Source organism: Drosophila novamexicana, unplaced genomic scaffold (genome assembly GCF_003285875.2).
Source record: "Drosophila novamexicana strain 15010-1031.04,08,12 unplaced genomic scaffold, DnovRS2.1 tig00000960-arrow-arrow-pilon, whole genome shotgun sequence".
Classification (NCBI taxonomy): Eukaryota; Metazoa; Arthropoda; class Insecta; order Diptera; family Drosophilidae; genus Drosophila; species Drosophila novamexicana.
The window spans coordinates 1402975-1425487 of record NW_020824833.1 but is presented as its reverse complement, the minus strand read 5'-3'; the positions used below and the strand labels follow the sequence as shown (position 1 = coordinate 1425487).

The 22513-nt window shown below is 37.7% G+C and overlaps 1 protein-coding gene across 1 annotated transcript; it reads right to left on the bottom strand.

Moving 5' to 3' along the window:
• Positions 1-244: 244 nt before the first annotated feature.
• Positions 245-22513, bottom strand: LOC115765365 (ATP-binding cassette sub-family A member 3). The gene is made up of 13 exons (XM_030708888.1): positions 22438-22513; positions 21637-21766; positions 13185-13476; positions 8216-8786; positions 6316-7737; positions 4742-5075; positions 3446-4669; positions 3224-3359; positions 2505-2681; positions 1556-2443; positions 1350-1469; positions 1103-1291; positions 245-723 (listed from the first exon to the last, which is right to left on the bottom strand). Exons 3-13 carry the CDS (start codon positions 13394-13396, stop codon positions 696-698), a joined length of 5301 nt encoding a protein of 1766 aa, XP_030564748.1. The 5' UTR covers positions 13397-13476; positions 21637-21766; positions 22438-22513; the 3' UTR covers positions 245-695.

The window sequence follows — 22513 nt, the reverse complement described above, 5'->3', positions numbered from 1 at the left end:
TTTTTGAAAAATGTGTATTAACACATTTTTCAAAAATGTCACATTGCCAATGGAACACCAATATGTAGTTAATCTTGAAAATGTGACATTTTTTAAGCATAGCGAACAAATGCTATAATATATGTACATATATAACATAGCACGATTCCACAACACACTCCTCTACTTGATTGTTTACTGTTAAAGATGCCATTCAATTCAATTTAAATTCAAAGGCAATCAAATTAAAATTATTAAAAATGTATTATTGTTTTTCATTGATGTCTGGTTTATTGATTTAATAAATTCATGGGATGTGTACAACTAATCTACCGAAAATAAATCGTGCTTACACTCACGGTTTAAATTTTAAAAAAGTTACCAAGCGCAAAATTGTTATACAAAATTTAACAAGTCTTTGGTTATAAAAAAATTTAAAAAAAAAAAATAATGTACTGTGTTTTTCCAGAGACCGTGATGATCTTCTATTTGTTCCTATATACACGGTTTCTAACTTTAATTTCGCTTTTAAATCACAAATTTTACAAGGCAATGCCGTTTATGTCCGTTAGTTTCTATACTAAAATCCTTTTTGGTAAACCTAGCGTATAAGATGTGAAACTCTTGGGATCACCGACAGTAGTTCTACCCAGTTTTCGGTGGCAGTTTCTGCATTGGGGTATATTAGGTAAATATAGTCGTGAAAGTCTGGATACTTAGCAACCACAACAATTTCGACCGGATCTGCTTAGAAAAAGGGGGAAATAATGTTATTAAAATTTACAAGATAGATTTTGTACAAAATACTACTTAAGTAGCTTAAAGACTACATACGCAACCAAATGCCAAAAAAATACAATTCTACGTATACTGCAATTAGCACAGGTCGTTAATTTAAGCACGTTTCTGCTAATTAATGACTAGCAAACAAAACAAAAAAAAAGAAAGATATAAAAAAAAAGATATCAATTGGCCAATTTAAATAAAATGATTTAAAAATGCGGCTAGCTGTTTCAAGCGAGGCTTAAGTACACGATCGGCCGTCGACGAGCCTGTGGCCAAATGTAAGCAAGCGCTATCAACAATTGATAAAAAATGAAAATATAGTCCGTGACTAGCTCACTTCGCGTTGCGTTTATCCTCAGTCTGTAGCTGAGCGAATTCTAGGAATATCTCTTCCAATGTCGTCTGAGTTATGGAGTAATCGTCCAGATTTAGATCATTACGATTGCGTTCTATTAGGCCAAAGATTTCCGACCATTTGATGCCTTGCAATGGAATGTAATAAGTCAACATGCCCTGATATTCTTCCCTAAAATTTGACGAGTAGGTTAGAAATTATTTCAAATTTGCATTAGCCAGAGACTCACTGCAAAACGGCGTTTGGGAAATTGGTGCTAACAAACTTCTTGACTTTGTCAATGTCATTCTGTAATTGATCAGGGCTCAGTACAACATCCTCCTCAATTTGCCTATTGGGTGTATTGGAGCTGCATGACAACAATTAAGAACATTTATATATATATATATATATATATAATTTAATAAATGGCATGCACACAGAGAATCTACTGACCTGCTTGGTTCTCTTATATCATCAACGCTGCCCGAGTAGGGAATTGGTGTACCCGGCAACTGCTCCATTGAGATTTCTCCGTTCCTGAAATTGTGGTCGTTACGGCCCAATGATGTTTTGCTCCTGCCATCGTAGCCCGTTGGCGTCACCGCACTGCTGCTCTCGTATGCAATCGGTGTCCTCAAATCATCATCTGAGACAGGCATTTTTAGCGTGCTCTCGCTGTATGGTGGTTGTAGTTGACTGTGCGGTGCTGTACTGCGTCGGACTTTCAGTTTGAGTACACGACCTTTAGAGAACTTGTTTTTCAAATGTTGCGTGGAGCCAATGCACTTGAGCTCGCCATTCACCATAACAGCCAGTCGTGTGCATAGTGCCTCGCACTCCTCCATACTGTGAGATGTGAGCACGATTGATTTGCCACCATCCCGTAGGCGACACACAATATTCCATAGGTGACGTCGTGCAGCTGGATCCATGCCCGTGGTGGGCTCATCCATATATATAATAGCTGGAGAGCCAATCACTGCGATGGCCGCGCTCAGTTTACGCTTATTTCCGCCGCTGTAGTTCTTTGTCTTTTTATCCATATGCTTGGTAAAGCCAAAAGTTTTGCCCAGATCCTCGGAAATATTTTTTATGTTCACCGGCCGCACGCCGCGCAACAGGCAGAATATTTTAAGATTTTCACGGCCTGTTAAATTATCTAACAGCGCATCGAACTGCGGACAGTAGCCAATCTTGTGGTAAACGTTGGTCATATCTGTCTTCAAATTCAGGCCCTGCACGTACGCAGCGCCCAAGGAAATCTTCTCGTCTCCTGTCATCATTTTAAATGTAGTCGTCTTGCCAGCACCATTGACACCCAACAGGCCAAAGCATTCGCTTCTACAATATGGAGCACAAATTAGTATCTTTGCCACAGCCCAATAGAAATATAACTTCTTACTCTTCCACACAAAGCGACACCTGATTGACGGCAAGAAAGGGCCCATAATACTTGGACAAGTTATCCAAAACCAGATTCTTGCTGGCTTTCTCTTCGGGAGACATGTTCTCAACGCGCAGTTTCTCTTTCAGCACATCGTCGTCCATGTCAGTACGCGGGGCTGGATGACGTTTCCTCCTAAAATGTACACAAGCAAAACAGGTTGAAGTCAAAAGTAACTTATTAAACTGGCAGCTTCTAATAGATTTGGGGATCGGGACCTAATATTCGAGGCCCGGGCCAGCACGGGCACGGACGTGTGCCCTTTGGATAAAAATCTTGGTGTGCACGGACAATTCTTTTTAAGCAGGACGGTCAGACAGACATGGACATGGCTGGACCGACTCAGTTGTTGATGCTGAGCAAAAATATACTACTTATAATTGTAAATTGAAAAATGTTACTCCATATCGATGAGTATCGACTTTGAAACAAGCTGGACACCACAAATGTATATGTGTCTCTATTAAGTGCGAGTCTTTTTGGATTTCGGATGTAATCAAGCCCTGAAGATTGTATATGTCAAACCAAAGTTATTCATGAATGATATACCCTTAGTATGGGGGGCGAAAAGTCGAAGTAGAAGAAGGAGAGCTGGTGTTTAAGTTGAAATGTTTGCGTACAGGGTAGCTGTTAGTCGTGCACACTCCACTAATGTGCTGTTGTTTGCACATACTTACATTAAAAATCCGCAGTTTAAGTGTATGCCATATGAGCCTAAGACGAGTAATAGGAAAATGATGAGACCAACACAGACCATGGTAAGAATCTCGATTAACACTCCGGGATGTTCCCAAGCAAAGTAATCCGGCAGGCCTGTAGAAAGGGTCAGAGAGTTAGATAGCAAAATGATCGAGTGGAAATTCGATAATGAGCTAATTCTGTTGTCGAAGTCTACTCACTGCAGCAACTAGGCACCATCTCACAGATTAGAATGGGCGGCAGGCCGCTAAGCTTGGAGCAGGCAGATCGCGAGGCGGCATTCATGCTTATTTTGTTGATACACATGGCAAGCGAGAAGTGTGGATAAAGATTAAAAATTCGATTCAGAATTTTATATAAAATTGAGTCGGCGTAAAAGTTTGCGAGTAGAACGAAAGTAAGGAATACCGCTATGCCAAACAAATTATTAAATATTGAGATGAGTGCGTAGCCTGTCGATGCGTCCTTAAAGTATAACGAGAAGGCGTAGGTAAAGGGCAGCACGCAAAATGTAAAGATGATTAGCACGAAAGCGATGCGACCCAGCTCGTCGAATGTGCTAAAATGTGCTTCCTGGAAACAGGCCAAGGTGACAATTATAACCACAACCGTAAATAAATGCGTGGCGAAATCCCAGAGAAACAGTGAAAACCAGAATATCCAACCCTTGACGCCGCAAACGAACTGTAACAGTTTGGCCCGTGATTGCCGCTCGTTAATCACAAACAGTGCGTACAGGGCGGTAATAAAGCACATGCTGAAGGCTATATTAGAGGCCAACTGTGTGCCCAGACTGGAGCCTATCTGCAACTGCTGCAGCAGTGTTTCCGTCTTGTATGGCAGCGGCCAATTGGAAACACTGATTTTCGAATCCTCTCCGATCACTTCCCGGGCAATCGCATTATGCACCATGTTAATTGTGAGGGGTGCCGTGTGCAGCGGCTGATTGTTCAGCCAGGCGATTATTTTATCATTTTGAAAGGTGGCGGCTGCCAGGTATCGTGCGTTTATCCAAACCTGCAGGGTCTCGCTCAAGTCCAGTATGTACTTCGTAAAGGATTTATCGCCCGTGCTCTCGTATGTATAATCTGGGCCAAATGACTGTGCCAGCTCTTCGTATTTTTTGGCGATGCGATTATTTAACGAGTTCGCATTCAACTCTTGGTCGCGTTCCATGACAGTCACCGCAACGGGATACTGTGTCAGGCCTATGTTTATCGACGGCAGGTCACGGCTGATACCACGCGAACGTGCGATCATTATTGTCAGAACCACAAAGAATATGGCCATAAAGTTTTGTAAGATAAACAAAAAAAATTTGCGATACGAATAGATAGCCTTCTTGAAGATCATTGCATGCCATTGGTTCGACACCAGCTTCATGCCGCGCAACAGTTGAGTATTGTTCGCGAGGGCGGCATCCGCTGCAAACAGTTAATTGAGCTTATCAGAAAATGGTCAAATGTAGCCAGAGTATAAGCTCAAGCACTGCTTACATTTCATTGATTCGCTGTCAACATTATTGGGTACAGCACCTCCTTTTAACCTATCCGCCAGTTCCTCCTCACTGCGATCGACTGTTACATCGGCACCCATTTTCATGAATACCTCTTCCAAAGAGGTATTGCCAACGCCAAAGCCATTTAGATTCAGCTCCGCTGTGCGCATCTCCAGTTCCCTGAATAGTTGCTCAAACTTATACGAGTAGTTGTCGGGCAAATTGTAGGCTAGCTCTGTCCCAATATCACTTTTTGGCCGTATTCCGGGAATATACTTGCTAAGCATTGCCGTCACCTCCGCCGTTTGACAATTGGCCTTCTTAACGCACACCTAAATTACAACAAACATTTTATTAACATAGTGTGTGTGTGTGTGTGTGTGTGTATGTGAGATATATTCTTGATCAATAACAATAGCCGAGTCAATATAGCCATGTCCGTCTGTCCATCTGACCATCTGTCCGTCCGTCCGCTTGTCTGTTTCTATGCGAACTAGTTTTCGTCCCTCTTTCTGGCTGGATTGGACCACTATATCATATAGTTTTCATAGTAATGATCGGTAGAAAGTAGGTTCTTGTATGAACAAATTTTTTGTTTATCAAGATATCTTGTCCAAGCTCGGCATTTATTAGTTTAAAAAGGCTTCTTAAACACAAGCAAAATTCTATCAACATCGGACTTCTATATCATATAGTTGCCATAGTAACGATCGGTCAAAAAGTAAGTTCTTGTATGGAAAACTTTTATGTTTTTTGAGATACATTACCCAAAGTCGACATTTTAATTATTCACTATTCTCCCCACATATACATATACAAAAGCATTTTTACATTGAAACGTAATAACATATACGAACGTAATGTCATAGGAAGGATCGGTCAAAATGAGGTTCGTTGCTGAAAAACTTGTGGTTTTCCAAGATATCTTAAGCATCTCAGCATTGACTATTTTCGCTGTGCTTCTTATATACGGACAAAGCATTATCAGCATTATGAAAAGGTTCGGTCTGCAAGGGTATTAAGTCTTCGACGTGCCGAAGATAGCTATTCGTTCTCGTTTTTAATTGCTTGTAAAAATATAATGGACGGACCAGAATTGAAGAAAATAAAAAAAAACAAGTAAGAGGTTCTAGTCAAGAGCTCCCGACTAGGGGATACCCTGAACCCTCTTCTTCCAACACCAAATGCAAATATATATACTATCCTAGAAGCAACCTGTCAAGTTTAATGACTCTAGCTCTCAATATTTACCCAATTTGCTCAAAAAACATAGATTTATCGATCACTTGGAAACGGAATAAGTTATCGATTATCGGAAGCAAACTCGATCTGCGCGGGAACTAGGAGCACATACATCTAATTTCAAGTCTCTAGCTCTTATAGGTTCTGAGATCCTTGCGTTCGTACATACGGACGGACGGACGGACGGACATGGCTAGATCGACTCGGCTATTGATGCTGATCAAGAATATATACACTTTATGGGGTCGGAGATGCTTCCTTCTGCCTGTTATATACATTTGGATTTTGCACAAATACAATATACCCTTATGCCCAGTTTTGTTCACTTACCAGACTATAGCCAGGACCGAATTGCTTCTTCAGAAAGAATGAGGAGCCGTTACATTTGATCACTCCCTCGCACATGATGGCAATGCGATCACCCAGAACGTCAGCCTCATCCATAAAGTGTGTGGTCAGCAGGATGGTGCGGCCCGCTTTCTCCTTTCGCAATAGATCCCACAGTTGTCGTCGCGCGGATGGATCCATACCGGAGCTTGGCTCATCGCAAAGCACAACCTTGGTATCGCCGCAAAGGGCACAGCAGAGGGACAGTTTGCGTTTCATGCCACCCGACAATTTATCGGCAGGAGTGTTGGCTTTATTCTCCAGTTGTATCATCTTCAGATACTTGTCCACCTCTTTCTTTATTGCCTGGCCCTTAGCACCTTTCAGACGACTAAAGAAGCGCAAATGGTTCGCAACGCTCATATCGCCAAAAAGCACATTATGCTGAGGGCAAACGCCAAGAGACATGCGCGCCCCCTTGATATTGGTGCATATATCGCTGCCATTGATGATGGCCGTGCCGGAAGTGGGCGGCAACATACCAGTCAGCATGGATATGGTGGTCGTTTTGCCAGCACCATTGTGGCCTAGCAGCACGGTTATCTCATCCTCGAACATTTTAGCTGATATTCCCTTGACAACCAGCTTGCCATCAAATACTTTCTTTAGATTTTTTATCTCTAGGCCAACGCGTTTGTTTTGAGGCTCCGGCTCAAAGCCGACCGATGTATTTTGTTCCGGTTCATTGTCAATATAATCAACATTCTGATATTTATTTTTGCCGCACCAAAACACGCGCGTACAGGGAAAATACCATTTTCGCTTCACTCCATAATCGCCAGGAAATATCTGCTCAACATACAAGCATATGAGCATATAGAGGAAAGCGGATATTAGCAGCATGATAATAACATATCCAACGGTTAAGTTGTCATCGACGTTGACTGGCTTGAAAAGGTTATTCCACTGCAGACCTTCTCCCGTACCTTCGAATCGCATTATTATAGTAACGCCATATGCCATAGCCGTATTCAATATAATACACAGGCCAATCTTTTCGGAAAAAGTGAGCAAGTCATATGTTTCTGATGTGAACATATACGGGGCATAGGTAATGAACCAGATAAGACCTGTCACCGCAACCGCTGTGCTGGACTTTGAGAAGAAAGAGGCCATCATGAAGCAGAAGCAAATGGTGGCTGTTATGTACGCGAAGAAAAATACTATCAGCACGGATACATCGGCATGGGTAAAGACGGCGACATCTTCGGTATAACGTATTTTCATAAAAATGATCATCAGAAGTATCGATATGGTGAACATGATGAAGAACTTAACAAACCAGGCGGCCCAGTGTATCCAGTTCTGCAGTCCCATTATTTTCATGACCTCCTTCAGTTGCAATTCCTTTTCCTTGGCAACGTACTGCAAGGGATTAATTTGCCGTGAGAAGAGTTCGTCGATTAGCAGCGATGCAGTCGGGTGCAACCGACAGCGCAATACTCTGTTCACAGTGCAATTGAAGTTAAATGTGAGTAGGATTATCCGACTGGGAGATACCCTGAATATGTCACTAATATGTCACATTAAATTCGGAGAAACGGGATAAACAGCGTATGATTGTTTAAAGTTAACTTGTTCCGTAATGTCCAGATTTGCAGTCTCCTTCTCTACCTTCTCGACTCAGTTCGGGTTTGGGAATACCTCCAACTGTCCGTTGCATACCTTTGCACAAGCCCCTTATAAACTGTTTAAAACGAGTGGAAAGTTTTTTTCAAACTGGATAAAAAACCTAAATTGAACAGACAGGCGGACAGACAAGAAGACCGACATTGCACACAACTAAGATACAGTTTTTAATTTTGTGAACAGTGTATATGGACACAGGCTCACGATTGCTTACCTTGGTAATGCACGTGCAAGGATAGATAAAGCTCAACAGCAATAGGAACGAGAACATAGTGCTGATTGCGTTTATAAATGGATCAATTAACCCGGCCGGATACGGATATCGCTGCAGCACAATCTCAGGCAATTCTTCCTTAACTTTCGCCTTACTTCGTATATAGGACATGCTAATCGCGTTCTGTATGGGCAGGAAACCCTCGCGCAAATAGCCCGGAGGTGTCCCGCCATCGTCATCATCATAATTACGCGGTCCTGATATGAAAGACGACAGAAATAGTCGCTTTGTTAGCCACGTGTTCCATATCGCGGCTTTTGCCGTCCGCAGCTCTGATGGAAAGCGCAATGTGTATTCAAACTTATCCGTAGATGCATTGAATATTACGCCGGCAAAGGCATTCCCGCCCACCACTTGGCCTTCAAGCTCCTGAGCATTGTCCACACCTAAAATGCTCATGCCCAAGCTCGTTGCCGCATCTTCCATTATAGACGTCAGTTCATCATTAACGGGCGAGAATACCAGCTTAAAGGCAGGCGGGCTACTTTGCGATATCGTTTTTATGGATTCACTAAATATCGAATTTGTTACAATTAGTTCTTGGATATTAAGATTTTCATGATTAAGAGAATGTGATCTTGGCTGCGCATATATGTAAGTACAATAAATAAAAGTTAACGAGTATACAAAATTGTTTTAAGGAGTTAAACTGAAAGTAAAAAATTAACTTGTTTTCTTTGGTTATCTTTTGACAATAACAACAAATAATAATATAAATAAAAGAAATTCACGGCAGATTTCTATTAGTAGAAAAACTTTCGCCTGAAACAAACGATATGATTGGGCGTGCACAGGGTAAAAATCAAAACTTGATGAAAAAATGAAATGCATGCGAAAGCAATTTTTCTTTCTATCAGGGACTGAAACGTATTGTCATCGATGAAAGCAAAAACCAAGACAATTTATATATTCCATGCAACTTTTGTTAGTGCGAGCATATTGCAAAAATTTTATTTTTGTTGAAAGTACAAAAGTACACTTTGAAAAACAAAAGAGCCTTGCTATGATATACCGATTCAGAAAATAGCTATTTTTTTTGGGTGTATATATATATTTTCAAAACAGGAGAGTTCCTCGGCAATTTTCAGTCTACCCACGTGGGCAACAACAACATTTTGTCTAACACGGAAACTCATGTTATAAATCTCTCACTTTAATACGGACAGACGGTCAGAGACTAAGACGGAGCTTCCACAAAATCCATGTACGTTTTTCTTTTCTGAGCAGTGTGTGAAAATAGTTGTTAGTTTCGAAATAATAATCGACAAGGCTATCCTGACTATCCACAGGCATCTCATTAACATGAACTTAGCGCCAACTTGCCCAACACTCCCCCATTAGAAATATTCTCATAGAAAAAGATTCTTTCAATCACAACATTGACTTCATTGAATCAATAAAAAAAAACGTTAAACAAATATCGAAATTGTATTCACAGAAATGACAGTCCTAATAAAAACACAAAATAAATATTAATTAAATAATATTCACACAACAATTGTACTCATACACATCAACAAATATATTCTTCTTCAAGCCTTAGTTGATAAAGCAAAATGATGTTCAATTTTTACAAATAACAACAATAACAATAACAAATTTGTGCTAAGCAATATTCCTCTAGAATGGACTATATGAAATATGTATAGCTGCAAGCCGAACCAGTCCCTGATAACATTACGCAGCAAATCTAGCCTTTTTTTATGGTAAGGTTGCAACGTTACTTTATTGATAAATTTAAGTACCCAAATGAAGCACTTAAAAAAAGCAAATGAAACTAGGAAATGCCGAGATTGGTCCAGAAGATATCCTGAAAAACAAGAAAGTTTGCCTCACAAGAACTTCATTTTCGAGGAATCGTTGCAATCGCAGCTATAAGATATTGGCTTTTATTTAGGCCAATAAAGCTCTTCATATATTAAATCGGTTGAGATTTGTCAAATCACCTGGAAAAACAACGAAATACCCTTTTACTTTAAGAGCGGACTAGTCAGCAAATGCCCAGCAAGGAAATACCCTGAACCCAGCACCGAGCCACCGTAATAATCACATTCGTTTTCCGCTATAATTCCAAATTAATTTTCGGTGGAAATGAAACTTCGAGCAGTGTGTATACTAAGTATATTAGAGTACACATTCCAAATGTGTCATCTCTTGCTCTTGTAAACTCCGAGATGTGCTCAAAAACAGTATAAAGATGTAAACTTTTATCAATTTCATGAAACTGAGGCAAGTTATCGATCATTTGAAACACACATGTGGTACACGGGTTCTATGACAACTTTTGCTCTCAATTCCAAGTCCCAAGTTTGTACGGACAAGCAGACAGATGATGCTGATCAAGAATATATATAATTTATTGGGGGCACATACTTTCTTCTGCCCTTACATAACATTTAATCAATGAGTACGTTCTACCAAAACATAAGGTTGCAGCCTTGCCGGGTTTTTATTGTGAACTGATGTATGAGAAAGCTAAGTTGCTTTTTATAACTTTGCAGACTGATTTGTTCTCTGGTTAGGGTGGACCTTTAGTCGGAACAATAAAAAAAAAAACAAGTAAGAGTTCTCTAGTCGAGTGTGTTCTGGCATGTTAGCTTCTTTCTATAGCAGCAGCTGTACTTCTTCTTCTTTCAGTCCCACTCTGTGGGAAATTCATGCTCAAATATATTCGATGTTAATTGTCCGATCTTTGCGGTATATACATCAACTCTTTAGATCTTTAAGGCTTTACAAACGTAATTTTGAATTTCTTAGAGAATGAGAAACCAACATACCAAATTTCGATAGCTTTTATGATGTCCGAGCTATGCTAAAAAGATCATGCAACAAAATCTACTTAAAAAAAAGGAGAATATATATTTCGAATATCTACCCTTAAAGTATTGGAGATCGACCCGTTTATATAGACGGACATGACTGGCCAGACAGGTAGGCTATAATCATTTGAATACTATTCTTCTGCAAAGGTATAAATATTCGGCGAGCCAAAACAGCGATTAGTTGTATTGTTTTTTGTTATTTATATATATTTATTTTTTTGGCTTTTGACTTGTTTGATTTCACTTAGTTTTTTACCTCTTTGTAGTTAGTAGGGTCATGAGCGAGTTCATGCGACGCCCATTTGCATATTCAGATCTGAAAGTTGTGTTGATAACAAAATCATATTATAGATATTGAATGCATACGTATGGACGTGCACCATATGCTACTGCTGCTGTTCTTATAAATATGAATTCCTAAATGGAAATATTCTATAAATGAAAACTGTTGCAAACTTTAAACGTAAGAAAAAGCGTGGATTGTATGCTTCATGCATCTAAGACCTTATAGGACATACAAATATTCTTCTAATCAGATCGTGTCTGTTGATTTGGAAATCACAGATCTCAAGCACTTTTTGGAAAATCCATTCCTTCGCAGTATAAGTGGGGGTCTAATATTTTGTGGGTGAAATTTCAGGTTCAAATTCATTTTCAAAGATCTTTACGAAAATTCACTTGAGACGTGTTTCACACTTTTTGCAGAATTCAAGCATTCTCAGTGGAAATACGACTTAAAGAATTTATGGGCAAGGCATTAAGTTTTGTCCGATTTGCTTTAAACTTAAAATTTAAAATTGCGCCCTCCACTGTGAAATCTTGGCTACAAATATTCACTTTTTTTTTTTTTTTTTTTTTTAACGGCTTCAATCTATAAGGGAATTTACTTTATTCGATTTTGCACGATAAACGAAAGTTCTTACCACAAGACACATATGGGCGAAAACCGTTAATTCCAACATTTGAAACTTGCCACGGGCAAGGCCGGGCAATACCTGTTAGTACTCTATAAGAACGTAAATACTATATTTGTGCACCGATTTTGTGTAAATGAAGTAAGCTATTGATAATTTGAAGCTCCATTCTAAAGTTTAAGCTTGAAGCTATTCGATTTTAGCTGAGATCAACGTATTTATGCTGAGGGGCATGGCTACATCGACTCGATTATTAATTTAACCAAATATGCTTTCTTTGTTATATATATATCCATATTTTAATTAAAACTTGAACAATAACAACAAAGAAAAATTCTGAATTTTGGATTGCCGAAGAATAAATACATAAGGAAGTGTATTTATACAAAAATTCAACGTTTGACCAATTGTTCCTATGGTAACTATAAAGTGGAACGATTATAATGCAATTTTTTTCATATGTTGACCGCCAACTAGGCCGAGCTACAAGAGCAATAACGGGTATTAACGTCAGTAATTTGAGTCGACCTTGTCGCTTACGGGTGGATGTGCGTCTAAAGACTCTAGCCGAGGGCAGCTGGAAGCAGGCCCTGGGCATGGACATGTCTCTGGCAGCTGAGCTGATTATTGAGAGTCGGGCTAGAGAATACAACCTTCTATAATTACAGTAAGCCGGCAAGGGATACGTGGCTGAGGAAGTGCTTGGTCGGTATCATACCAATTTAAAAAGCATATAAACAAACTGTGAAAACGAAGGCGACTGTAATGCAAAAAGTACTCTGAGCCATAGCCCACTTGTGAGAAAGCTTAAGAAGTATCTGTATATAAGCTGTTCGTAAATAGTTGCTAATAACCTGGTGAGACATGAAAAACATTATACAGGTGCCCATAGCGAAAGGTGGGCGAAGCGGCATTGATATCGACCAGAAGTGGTCAAATTGGGTCGAGGGTAAGATATAGATATATAGATGTATATACGTAGAGATGTACAGATATGTAAATGTATATACATAAATGTAAATATATGCATATAATTATATGTATGTAAATGTATAGATATATACATATATATATATAATATATCGATTTTTAGATGTATAGATATATAGATTGATGGATATATAGTTGTATAGATATATGAATATATAGATATAGTTATAGATGTCGACTCACTTAAATAACTTTAAGTTGTCGATTTTTTGTTCCTTGTATTGCTTTTCTTCTATGTATTCCACTTCAACCACGACACGTACCAGCGCCACCAGCAGTATGAATATTACCGGAAGTAGCAGTTCGAATATAAATTGCGTTTTGTGATTCAATTGAATAACCCAGTTTTTCCAAAGCAGGAGGCAAAATTTATCACATGTGGTTACTTTGCCCATGTTGGCTCATCCCTTCATATCCTGCTGCTAACTAATTAAACTCGCCTTATCCTTGGATTCCCATACAAAAGCGTGTGAGACTGAAAGAAAGTTAAATAATAATAATAATTATAATAAAAATGTGAATCGTCGGCAACACAAAGAAACTTCGTTTTATTTCTAGAAGAGCACAATTTAAACAAATAATTATCAGATTTATGTATTTCTTAACTAGCTTAGTGCAGGATTTAAGTCTCATTTTATGAATCCTATATATATATACTATACTATACTCTATATATACAATAGGAAAAACGATTGAAATTCACATTGCATTCTGAATGAATGTTCCTAGAAATGGTGAATGGATTTGTTTGATTGGTTTAGCGTACTAAACTTAACTAGGCGATATCATCTTGAGGCCAGAAAATAAACGTTCGTCCAGCCTTTGAACCGTATTTTAATCCAAAGATTTTGCAAGCTGAGTTTGAAGGCAATCCGATGGTTGCAAATCACCCGCCAATTTCCACAAATGCGGGTGGAATTTCCAACACGCATCCATTGTTTTTGTAGAGCTTTGGAAACAAGTTTGAGGTGGATCGGACGAAACTTTAAACTTGGCCCTTACGATACCATATACATGCTTGTTGTGAACAAATATTGTTTTAGAAAGATATTTCTATTTAAGCTATGCTGCCTATATATGAGCCAACTCCTGTGAAGATCGCACTACTATATTATATAGCTCTATAGGAAGAATCAGTCGAGAAATATGAGTTTTTGAAGTGTAAAATATTCTGTTCGCCAAGACATGCGCAAACTTGGCATTTACGAGCTTCACTATTCTCACATATCTGCAAAGATTTAAGTTAAATATCTACAAGGGTATTAAATCTTTGGCGTGTCAAAGATATCCACACTTTTTTCTCAGAGTATCAATAAAGAAAAGAACCCGGATTACATAAAGAAACGTGTTTAATTGATTCATACCACAAGTACAATACTCCCTGGACCTTAATAACAGGGAAAATTTCAGCTTGCTAAATCTTACGGTATGGGCTATGCGTTGATCACCAATCAATCAGTCAATCAGTCAGTCAGTCTGTCAGGACAAACAGTTTTATATGATGTCAGAGACGCCTCCTTCTGCATGTTACATATATATACAGAAATCTATCATACCCCTTTACAACCATTGTCAGGGTATTCAATCAATGGTCAACCTATGGTTATAAGAAATAGCGTGGAAAATTCATTATTGTACACTAAGAACAGAGCGTTAAAACCGAATCAATTAGATGTGCTCGACTAGAAGATACACTGTATTTAGCACAATCGATTTAACATATTAACATGTGTCTAAATAAATTTGTTTAATACACGTGGAATTTTGGTTTAGACAATAAACCGTGTAAAATCGTCAATAAATAAGTCCCCTGTACCCCTGTAGTCAATATTTAATACTATTTTGGTTAAAAGCATCACGATTTGAATTCTTCGAATATAAATTCCAAAATGTTTATGCAGATTATTCGATAAGTACGATGCATATACATTAGATAGTTAGTTGTAAGTAATCTCTTTATTTGTTTCCGTTTTTCATAAGGGCATATTCATGGTGCATATATCCCATATATGGTAAATGGGAGAGTTATCCAAAAGTAATTTATTCTTCATATTTGTATACGAGAACTTACAAACCAAACTTGGTGAAAATAGCTTATAGTTTTTGAATTGTTTCCGAGAATTTTTGATATTTTGGAAAAGGGGCGAGATATCAGCGAAAAACTCGTTTTTTTATATGGCATAGAAGTATATATACTTCAAATTTCAAGTTTCAGCTTTTGTAGTTTTCGTTATGAGCCGAGCATAGCTAAATCGACTCAGCTGCTTGTCCCGATCAAACATATGTACATCTTATGGGGACGGACGACATGCCTTCTTCTGTCTTACACAAGACTTAAGAGGTTCTAGTCGGGAGCTCCCGACTAGGGGATACCCTGAACCCTCTTCTTCCAACATCAAATGAATATAATTATTCTATTTTAGAAGCTGTATGTCAAGTTTGGTGACTCTAGCTCTTATTATTTACCAAAATTGCCTAAAAAACAGGATATCGATATCGATTTTTATCGATTGCTTGGAAACGGAGCAAATTATCGATTATCGGAAACAAACTCGATCCGCGCAGGTACTAGGAGCACCCACATCTAACATTTCAGTCTCTTGCTCTTATAGGTTCTGAGATCCTTGCGTTCATACATACGGACGGACGGACAGACGGACAGCCAGACGGACATGGCTAGTTCGACTCGGCTATTGATGCTGATCAAGAATATATATACTTTATGGGGTCGGAGATGCTTCCTTCTGCCTGTTACATACATTTGGATTTTGCACAAATACAATATACCCTTATACCCAATTTTAATGGGTTCAGGGTATAGAAACCAGAAATAAATTCGACTTGAAGTTGTCTAAGTTGCTGCTGCTGCAATAATAGAATTATTTTATGGTGTTGATTAGATTACGTTGCAGTAAGCTAACGGTAGACGGAGCTTAAGACAATTTCTCTCTCAGGTGAAATTGCAAAGTTCAATTACGGTTCGATTAGCTTATTTATAAAGCTATAAATGATTAAAACAAAAAGAAATGAATACGTGTTTCACAGATTCCAAAAAAAAAAAAATTCGCACCCGCTGCCAATTGCATATTTGTACAGTTTCTCAACCTTGAACTCATTTTCAAAATGTCATTCAAGAAGTGTTTAACCAATTAGGAGTCGTAAAAGGCGGGGTATTACCTGCCACTAGTCATTCTAAAAAAGAAAGTCTCAAATTATTGATAACAACGCTCATCTACTTAAGATTAGAATTAACACAGTCAGAATGGACTGATATGGTAATCTTGATTCTTTTGTTATCATTAGATGATAAGCACTCGTAACACATCGAACAACATTTGATTGCTGTCAGGCGTACCTAAAATATCTCGTGACACTTAATAGGTATTTGCTACACATGTACATTTCATACATCAAAATCGCTTCTATTTTCTATCCCATATCCTGCTCGTGACATGGATATTTCTTAATCGGTGAATATTTCAAAAATACTCAGTTTACAAAGCTAACAAGTAAGAGGTTCTAGTCTTCCAACATCAAATGCATATATATATATATATATATATATATTCTAGTTTAGAAGCTATATGTCAGGTTCGGTGACTCTAGCTCTTATTATTTACCAAAATTACCAAAAAACAGGATATCGATATCGATCTTTATCGATTGCTTGGAAACGGAATAAGTTATCGATTATCGGAAACAAACTCGATCTGCGCAGGCACTAGGAGCACCTACATGTAAAATTTCTGGCTCTTATAGGTTCCGAGATCCTTGCTTTCATACATACGGACAGACGGACGGACACACGGACACACGGAAAGACGGACAGACAGACAGACGGACATGGCTAGATCGACTCGGCTATTGGTGCTGATCAAGAATATATATACTTTATGGGGACGAAGATGCTTCCTTCTGCCTGTTACATACATTTGGATTTTGCACAAATACAATATACCCTTATACCCATTTTTAATGAGTTCAGGGTATAAAAACAGTTGATTAGTTTGTGCAGGATTCATGTTACTTTCATTATATGCTTGAGCATATCCGCGTATTTGACAGTAGGCACATTTTAAAACAAAAAGTGAGCTCTAGTCGGGACTACCCAACTAGGAAATACCCTGAGCCCGGCGACGAACAGGCTTTACAAACATTCTATCTTTCTTCTATAAAAAAAATTCCCATATACAAATTATGTCGCGGCTGTGCTTCTTCCCTTTTTACAATCTCCTGGGCACAAATATGGCATCAAAATATGTGTAAATCCCAAAGCCCAAGAATATAACTCCAAGAGTTTTTTACTATTTTGTCGGATCAAGAAGCAAAATATTCTTTCGGACTCCAAGATATGATCAACTTTTTTAGAGGGTATTATAATTTTGGAGTACGTATTCTGAATCAGCATCAACAGCCGATTTGCCTTGGTCCGTCTTTCTGTTCCAGGCACTACATATTTTGGCAACGGCCGGATCGGACAACCATATCATATTGATGCCATAGGAACGATTAGTCGAATTGTAGGTTCTGGTATGGAAAACTTGTATGCTTATCGTGATCAAACTCGGAATTTCATAGTTTTACTCATCAACATCAAAACTATTGAAGGAATCGATCGGAAAACTAATTTTTGTATGGCCGACCATATCATATACATATGTCTGCCTAAAATAAAATTAATATGTGTACTGACACATCTCATGACATTGAGATAGTTGGTCTTCAAATTGATAGAGTATACATACGTTGGAAATGCCTTGTGAGTCATTCCATTTCATTTTCATAGATACAGAGAAGAGATAATGCTCACATATGTATAAACAAATAAAGCAAAACACCGGACTTTTTTTTAGTTTAAAAAAGCAAATAAAAGTAAACCAGCATCACAAAACAAAAAAAAAAAGGAAGAACGCGGTAATCGAGTATGCTCGACTACAAAATCCCTTATATACCTGAGTCAATATAATATTTCGGCTAACAACTCATTCAAACCATAAAATATAGCCCGATGTACTATTGAAAATTTAATGTTGATTAACTTCTTTGTTTGAAGTTCGATTTTGTTTATGAAAATTGAAGGCCATAAATTGGCTTTGAAATTGGTTTCAAATTTGGAGCAGTGGGAGAGTTGTCCTCAGAGTGAAAGATTACTCATCTGTGTACTATACGAGAGCAGCTATATTTATTTTGATCCAGACTATAAAAGTTTTTGAATCGATTATAAGCTCCTTTGGCGAATAGCATATGTCATTTCGATGCAGCTCATCGTCCTGATCAGGAATATATATCGTTAATGGACATGGTTTCTTCTGCGCTGTTACATACATTTGCACCAAAGCATTACACCCTATTTTAACCCTTTTCAATAAAAGATTGAAAAGACCAAAATTTGTAGGTGAAGAGAGTACGAAATGGAACAGTCCATTAACTGATACATAATAACATTAATAATAGGAGTATAAGTCGATTCGACTACCATCCAAATGAACCAAGAAAGCTCTCAGGAAAGAGCATTAAAAAAAAGGCTTGAGAAGAAAGATTTAAAAAACATAAGCCCGTTTTACAATACATAATGTCAGATATAAAAGGGATTACTAGGCGCAAATTCTCATACTTATATTGCAAGCACTTAGCACGCGAGACTCAATTAACCACACACAAATAAAATAATTGTTTAGCCGACTTTCATGGTAGATGAGTCATGGAAGTACATACCTTTCTACGAGGTACATAAACCAAAACAAAACAACAACAACAATAACAAAAAAAAAATAGTTGAAACAGAGATCGCCCAACTGCTCCGCGTTGGCGACAAACGCAAACTGAGTTAACTGTGAACCGAGAAGCGTATTCTGCTCATTTTTTCAATTGTTCAGTAATAAATATACAATCTATACAACAACAAAAATAACGCATATGACATTTATTACCATTGGCCTTTCCGACCATCGCTAGTCCATAAAAACGGCAATATCAGCTAAAAGTTTAGGCGTGCCTTTTATGTCTGGAGTGGATGTGCACTTGCATTAGACATTACCTTCGGTGATACGCTATCAGAATTAGCATTATTATTTGGGCGTGTTCTAGGCTTGAAGCCCTATCGAAAGCTTGGCCAACAATTTGTTGGCCATTTCAGTTACTTTGAGCTCGACCAACATCAACTGAACGTATCCCCAACAGGCGTTAGATTCAGATTCATTTGGACACGCATTTATTATGGCCTCAATTTTTTAAGAGTTTCTAATAACAAAACGATTTAAAATAAAAGGAGAGTTATGATAAAAGATAAACAAACTTAATAAAAATATATATCTCTACCAAAAACCCATCGCACCGACCGTATCTTTCTATAGAGCTATACGATATAGTTATGCGATATTGATAATTGTTTGATTATATGTAATCTTCATGATGAAACAAGTAAATGTCGAGTTTGGCAAAGTTATCTTTACAAAAAAAAAAGACAAAATATTGTTCACTTGATGAATCATCCCTATGAAAGCTATATAATATACGATCCGGCAATTTCAGGCCTATTCAATACATTTATATGCATATATATATATATAAATATATATATATATTTATGAACATATATTTATAATCTACTCATCATCGATTCGTCACACGGATCGTGACAAAATTGCCATTTTTTAGAACTAGCAAACACGTTGGGGCATTATTTAGATATATATCCAGTGCAAAGTACGCAATATATTACGTACTCATACAGCTTTTATGACATATATATATACAGATAACTCTCTAGCTCTTATCTACCAAGTATATTCGATAAACGATTATAAATCACCATAAATTTATAAATAATCACATTTCAAATGGGTACGGGACAGATCAATGATTAGTTATCTTTATGCATTTTATACCAACAAGTACGTCGAAAGGTCGTGCAAGTTGCGATTACTTAAGTCTGAAGTTGTATTCATATTTAGCCTATGCTAAAGACCCTGGGAGCCAAGGGCTGCTCTCGAGAATTTGCCTACAAGTGGATAGCCTTGCTAATTTGTTAACAATGAGAATCAGCCAATGAAAAAACAAGTAAGAGGTTCTAGTCGGTAGCTCCCGACTAGGGGATACCCTGAACCCTCTTCTTCCAACATCAAATGCATATATATATTCTATTTTATAAGCTATATGTCAAGTTTGGGGACTCTAGCTCTTATTTTTTACCAAAATTGCCTAAAAAACAGGATATCGATATCGATTTTTATCGATTGGAAACGGAGCAAGTTATCGATTATCGGAAACAAACTCGATCTGCGCGGGAACTAGGAACATCTACATCTAAAATTTGAGATCCTTGCGTTCATACATACGGACGGACAGACAGACAGACGGACATGGCTAGATCGACTCGGCTATTGATGTGGATCAAGAATATATAAACTTTATGGGGTCGGAGATGCTTCCTTCTGCTTGTTACATACATTTGGATTTTTCACAAGTACAATATACCCTTATACCCATTTTTAATGGGTTCAGGGTATAAAAATAACCAATTGGCAGACATCATTTAAGTTATACATGAGCTCTGGAAGGTACTTAAAATTCAATATAAAATACCGTCAGCTGGCGCTCCGCATTACCAATAAATATGAATAAATAAATAGTAATATAACCAGAGTTATCCAGTGCCTGACTAGGAGATACCCTGTACCCAACAACGAGCTGCAGCTGCTATCCAGTTGCAAAAGGTCACGTACTCCAATTCAATGATAAAAATTCACGCTCGTGAAATAAAGTCTTTTTATTTTCAAACTATATAATATATAAATGGCATTTGCACAAAACTAATATACCCTTTATCATCTATTTGAGTACAGATATATAAATCAGAGACACGTGTGAACCAGATGATTCACCCGGTACTCAGAACTCGTTTGGGTGTACTTGTCAAATTATCTGGAAGAATCATGCGGTGTAGAACTCAAATTCGCTTTGGTACATATATACTGTGCCTTTTATAGTTTATACAGAACCGATAACAAAATATAACACACTCAAGGGTGAAAACATAAACATTCCAATCGGAACCCATATAATTTCAATTGGACTCCTGGCACGTGGCATATACCCGCGTGACACATGCTGATAAATGTTGGGCGGCATTTTCGAATTTATATTCCCCAAATCTTGTTTTATCATTAGATGACATCGATTTTCCAGTTCTTATATTCAATGTGTGTCAAAGAGTTTTGTGCAAATCCCCATGAATATATATTCCCAATCAAGACAAAAAAAACCGATACTTGATATAGCCAAGTCTGGTCGATCTCAAGAACTGTAAGATTAAAAGACTTCAAATTTGAAGATAGCATATTCTAAACACATTTCTGAGCTGAATTAGGTTATCTTCTAGTATCGGAATATAATTGAATCCCCACTTCGATATTGCCGCTTAAAATATGTGTATATAGATGTCATCTTAGGTTCTACATACAAAATTTCGACGAATTAGAGATATCAACCCAACGCACAGTGGGCAATTTGGCTGATAGAGCGTGAAAAGCTAGATTTAGATTTGATGATAAATACTTGGCCTTAACGAAGACAATATACAATATATATAAATATATATGTATATACGTTTATAAACGAAATTATTTACACTCACCAATTTTGTTAGCTGCCTTTCCGTAACCGCTGATTTGCTCAACACAAAGGGGTTCAATTTGTTTGTTTGCTTATGTATTATTATGTATAATTATTAATAATTTCCAATTGGCTAATAGAAGTATAGAAACCTATATGAAATAAATTAATTTGTTCGATTTACAATTAAATATTCTTGCAATGTCATCGTAAATGCCCCAGGTAATGTTTATGCTTGTCATACACATGGCCAATAACACACCGGCGTATTTTGACTGTGATTTATAACTGTTATGTTTATTTTCCGGCAATGCCATGAATAGGAATGCGCATGCAACAGACACGTCAGTGTATGAGTATGTTTATGTTCCGTTAGACGCAAAGGCAGTGTTGTCAAACAGAAAGAACATGTTGATATATACATATGCATATATTATAGACATACACACATACATATATATTTGAATATATATGTGTAATCTTTGTAAAAAAAAACTCACTTTCCGTTGTGTGGAGCTAACTTGTACCTCAATACTATCCCGTTATCCTATTCCCCTCTTGTGTACATATGTATTTATATGCGCAGGTAATTATCAAATATTATAACAAAAACAAAAATCACAAATTAATAGATTTTAAAAAACACTGCATTCGGTTATGAATGTGTATTGCAATATTCGACGTCGCTGCCTTCGTCCTCGGCTAAACAGCTGTGCGATGCGCACACAGTCACACACTTGAACAAATTTCCAGAAAGTGCATGCAAAAAAAAAAAAAAAAAAACAAAAACAAAACAAAAATACTCAGCAACGACTAGTATTACTTTTAACGCCCGCGCACGAATGCAAGCCAACTCTCAGCGGTAACTGAAAAGTACGCCCGCAGCAAAATTTAACCAA

Excerpts from the sequence above, each read along its gene's own strand:
- LOC115765365 (XM_030708888.1), bottom strand. The coding sequence starts at position 13,396 with ATGGGCAAAGTAACCACATGTGATAAATTTTGCCTCCTGCTTTGGAAA. Across the intron at positions 8,787-13,184 it reads GACAACTTAAAGTTATTTAA|TGAATCCATAAAAACGATAT; the intron begins GTGAGTCGACAT and ends TTCGATATTTAG. Across the intron at positions 4,670-4,741 it reads TGACAGCGAATCAATGAAAT|CGGATGCCGCCCTCGCGAAC; the intron begins GTAAGCAGTGCT and ends AACTGTTTGCAG.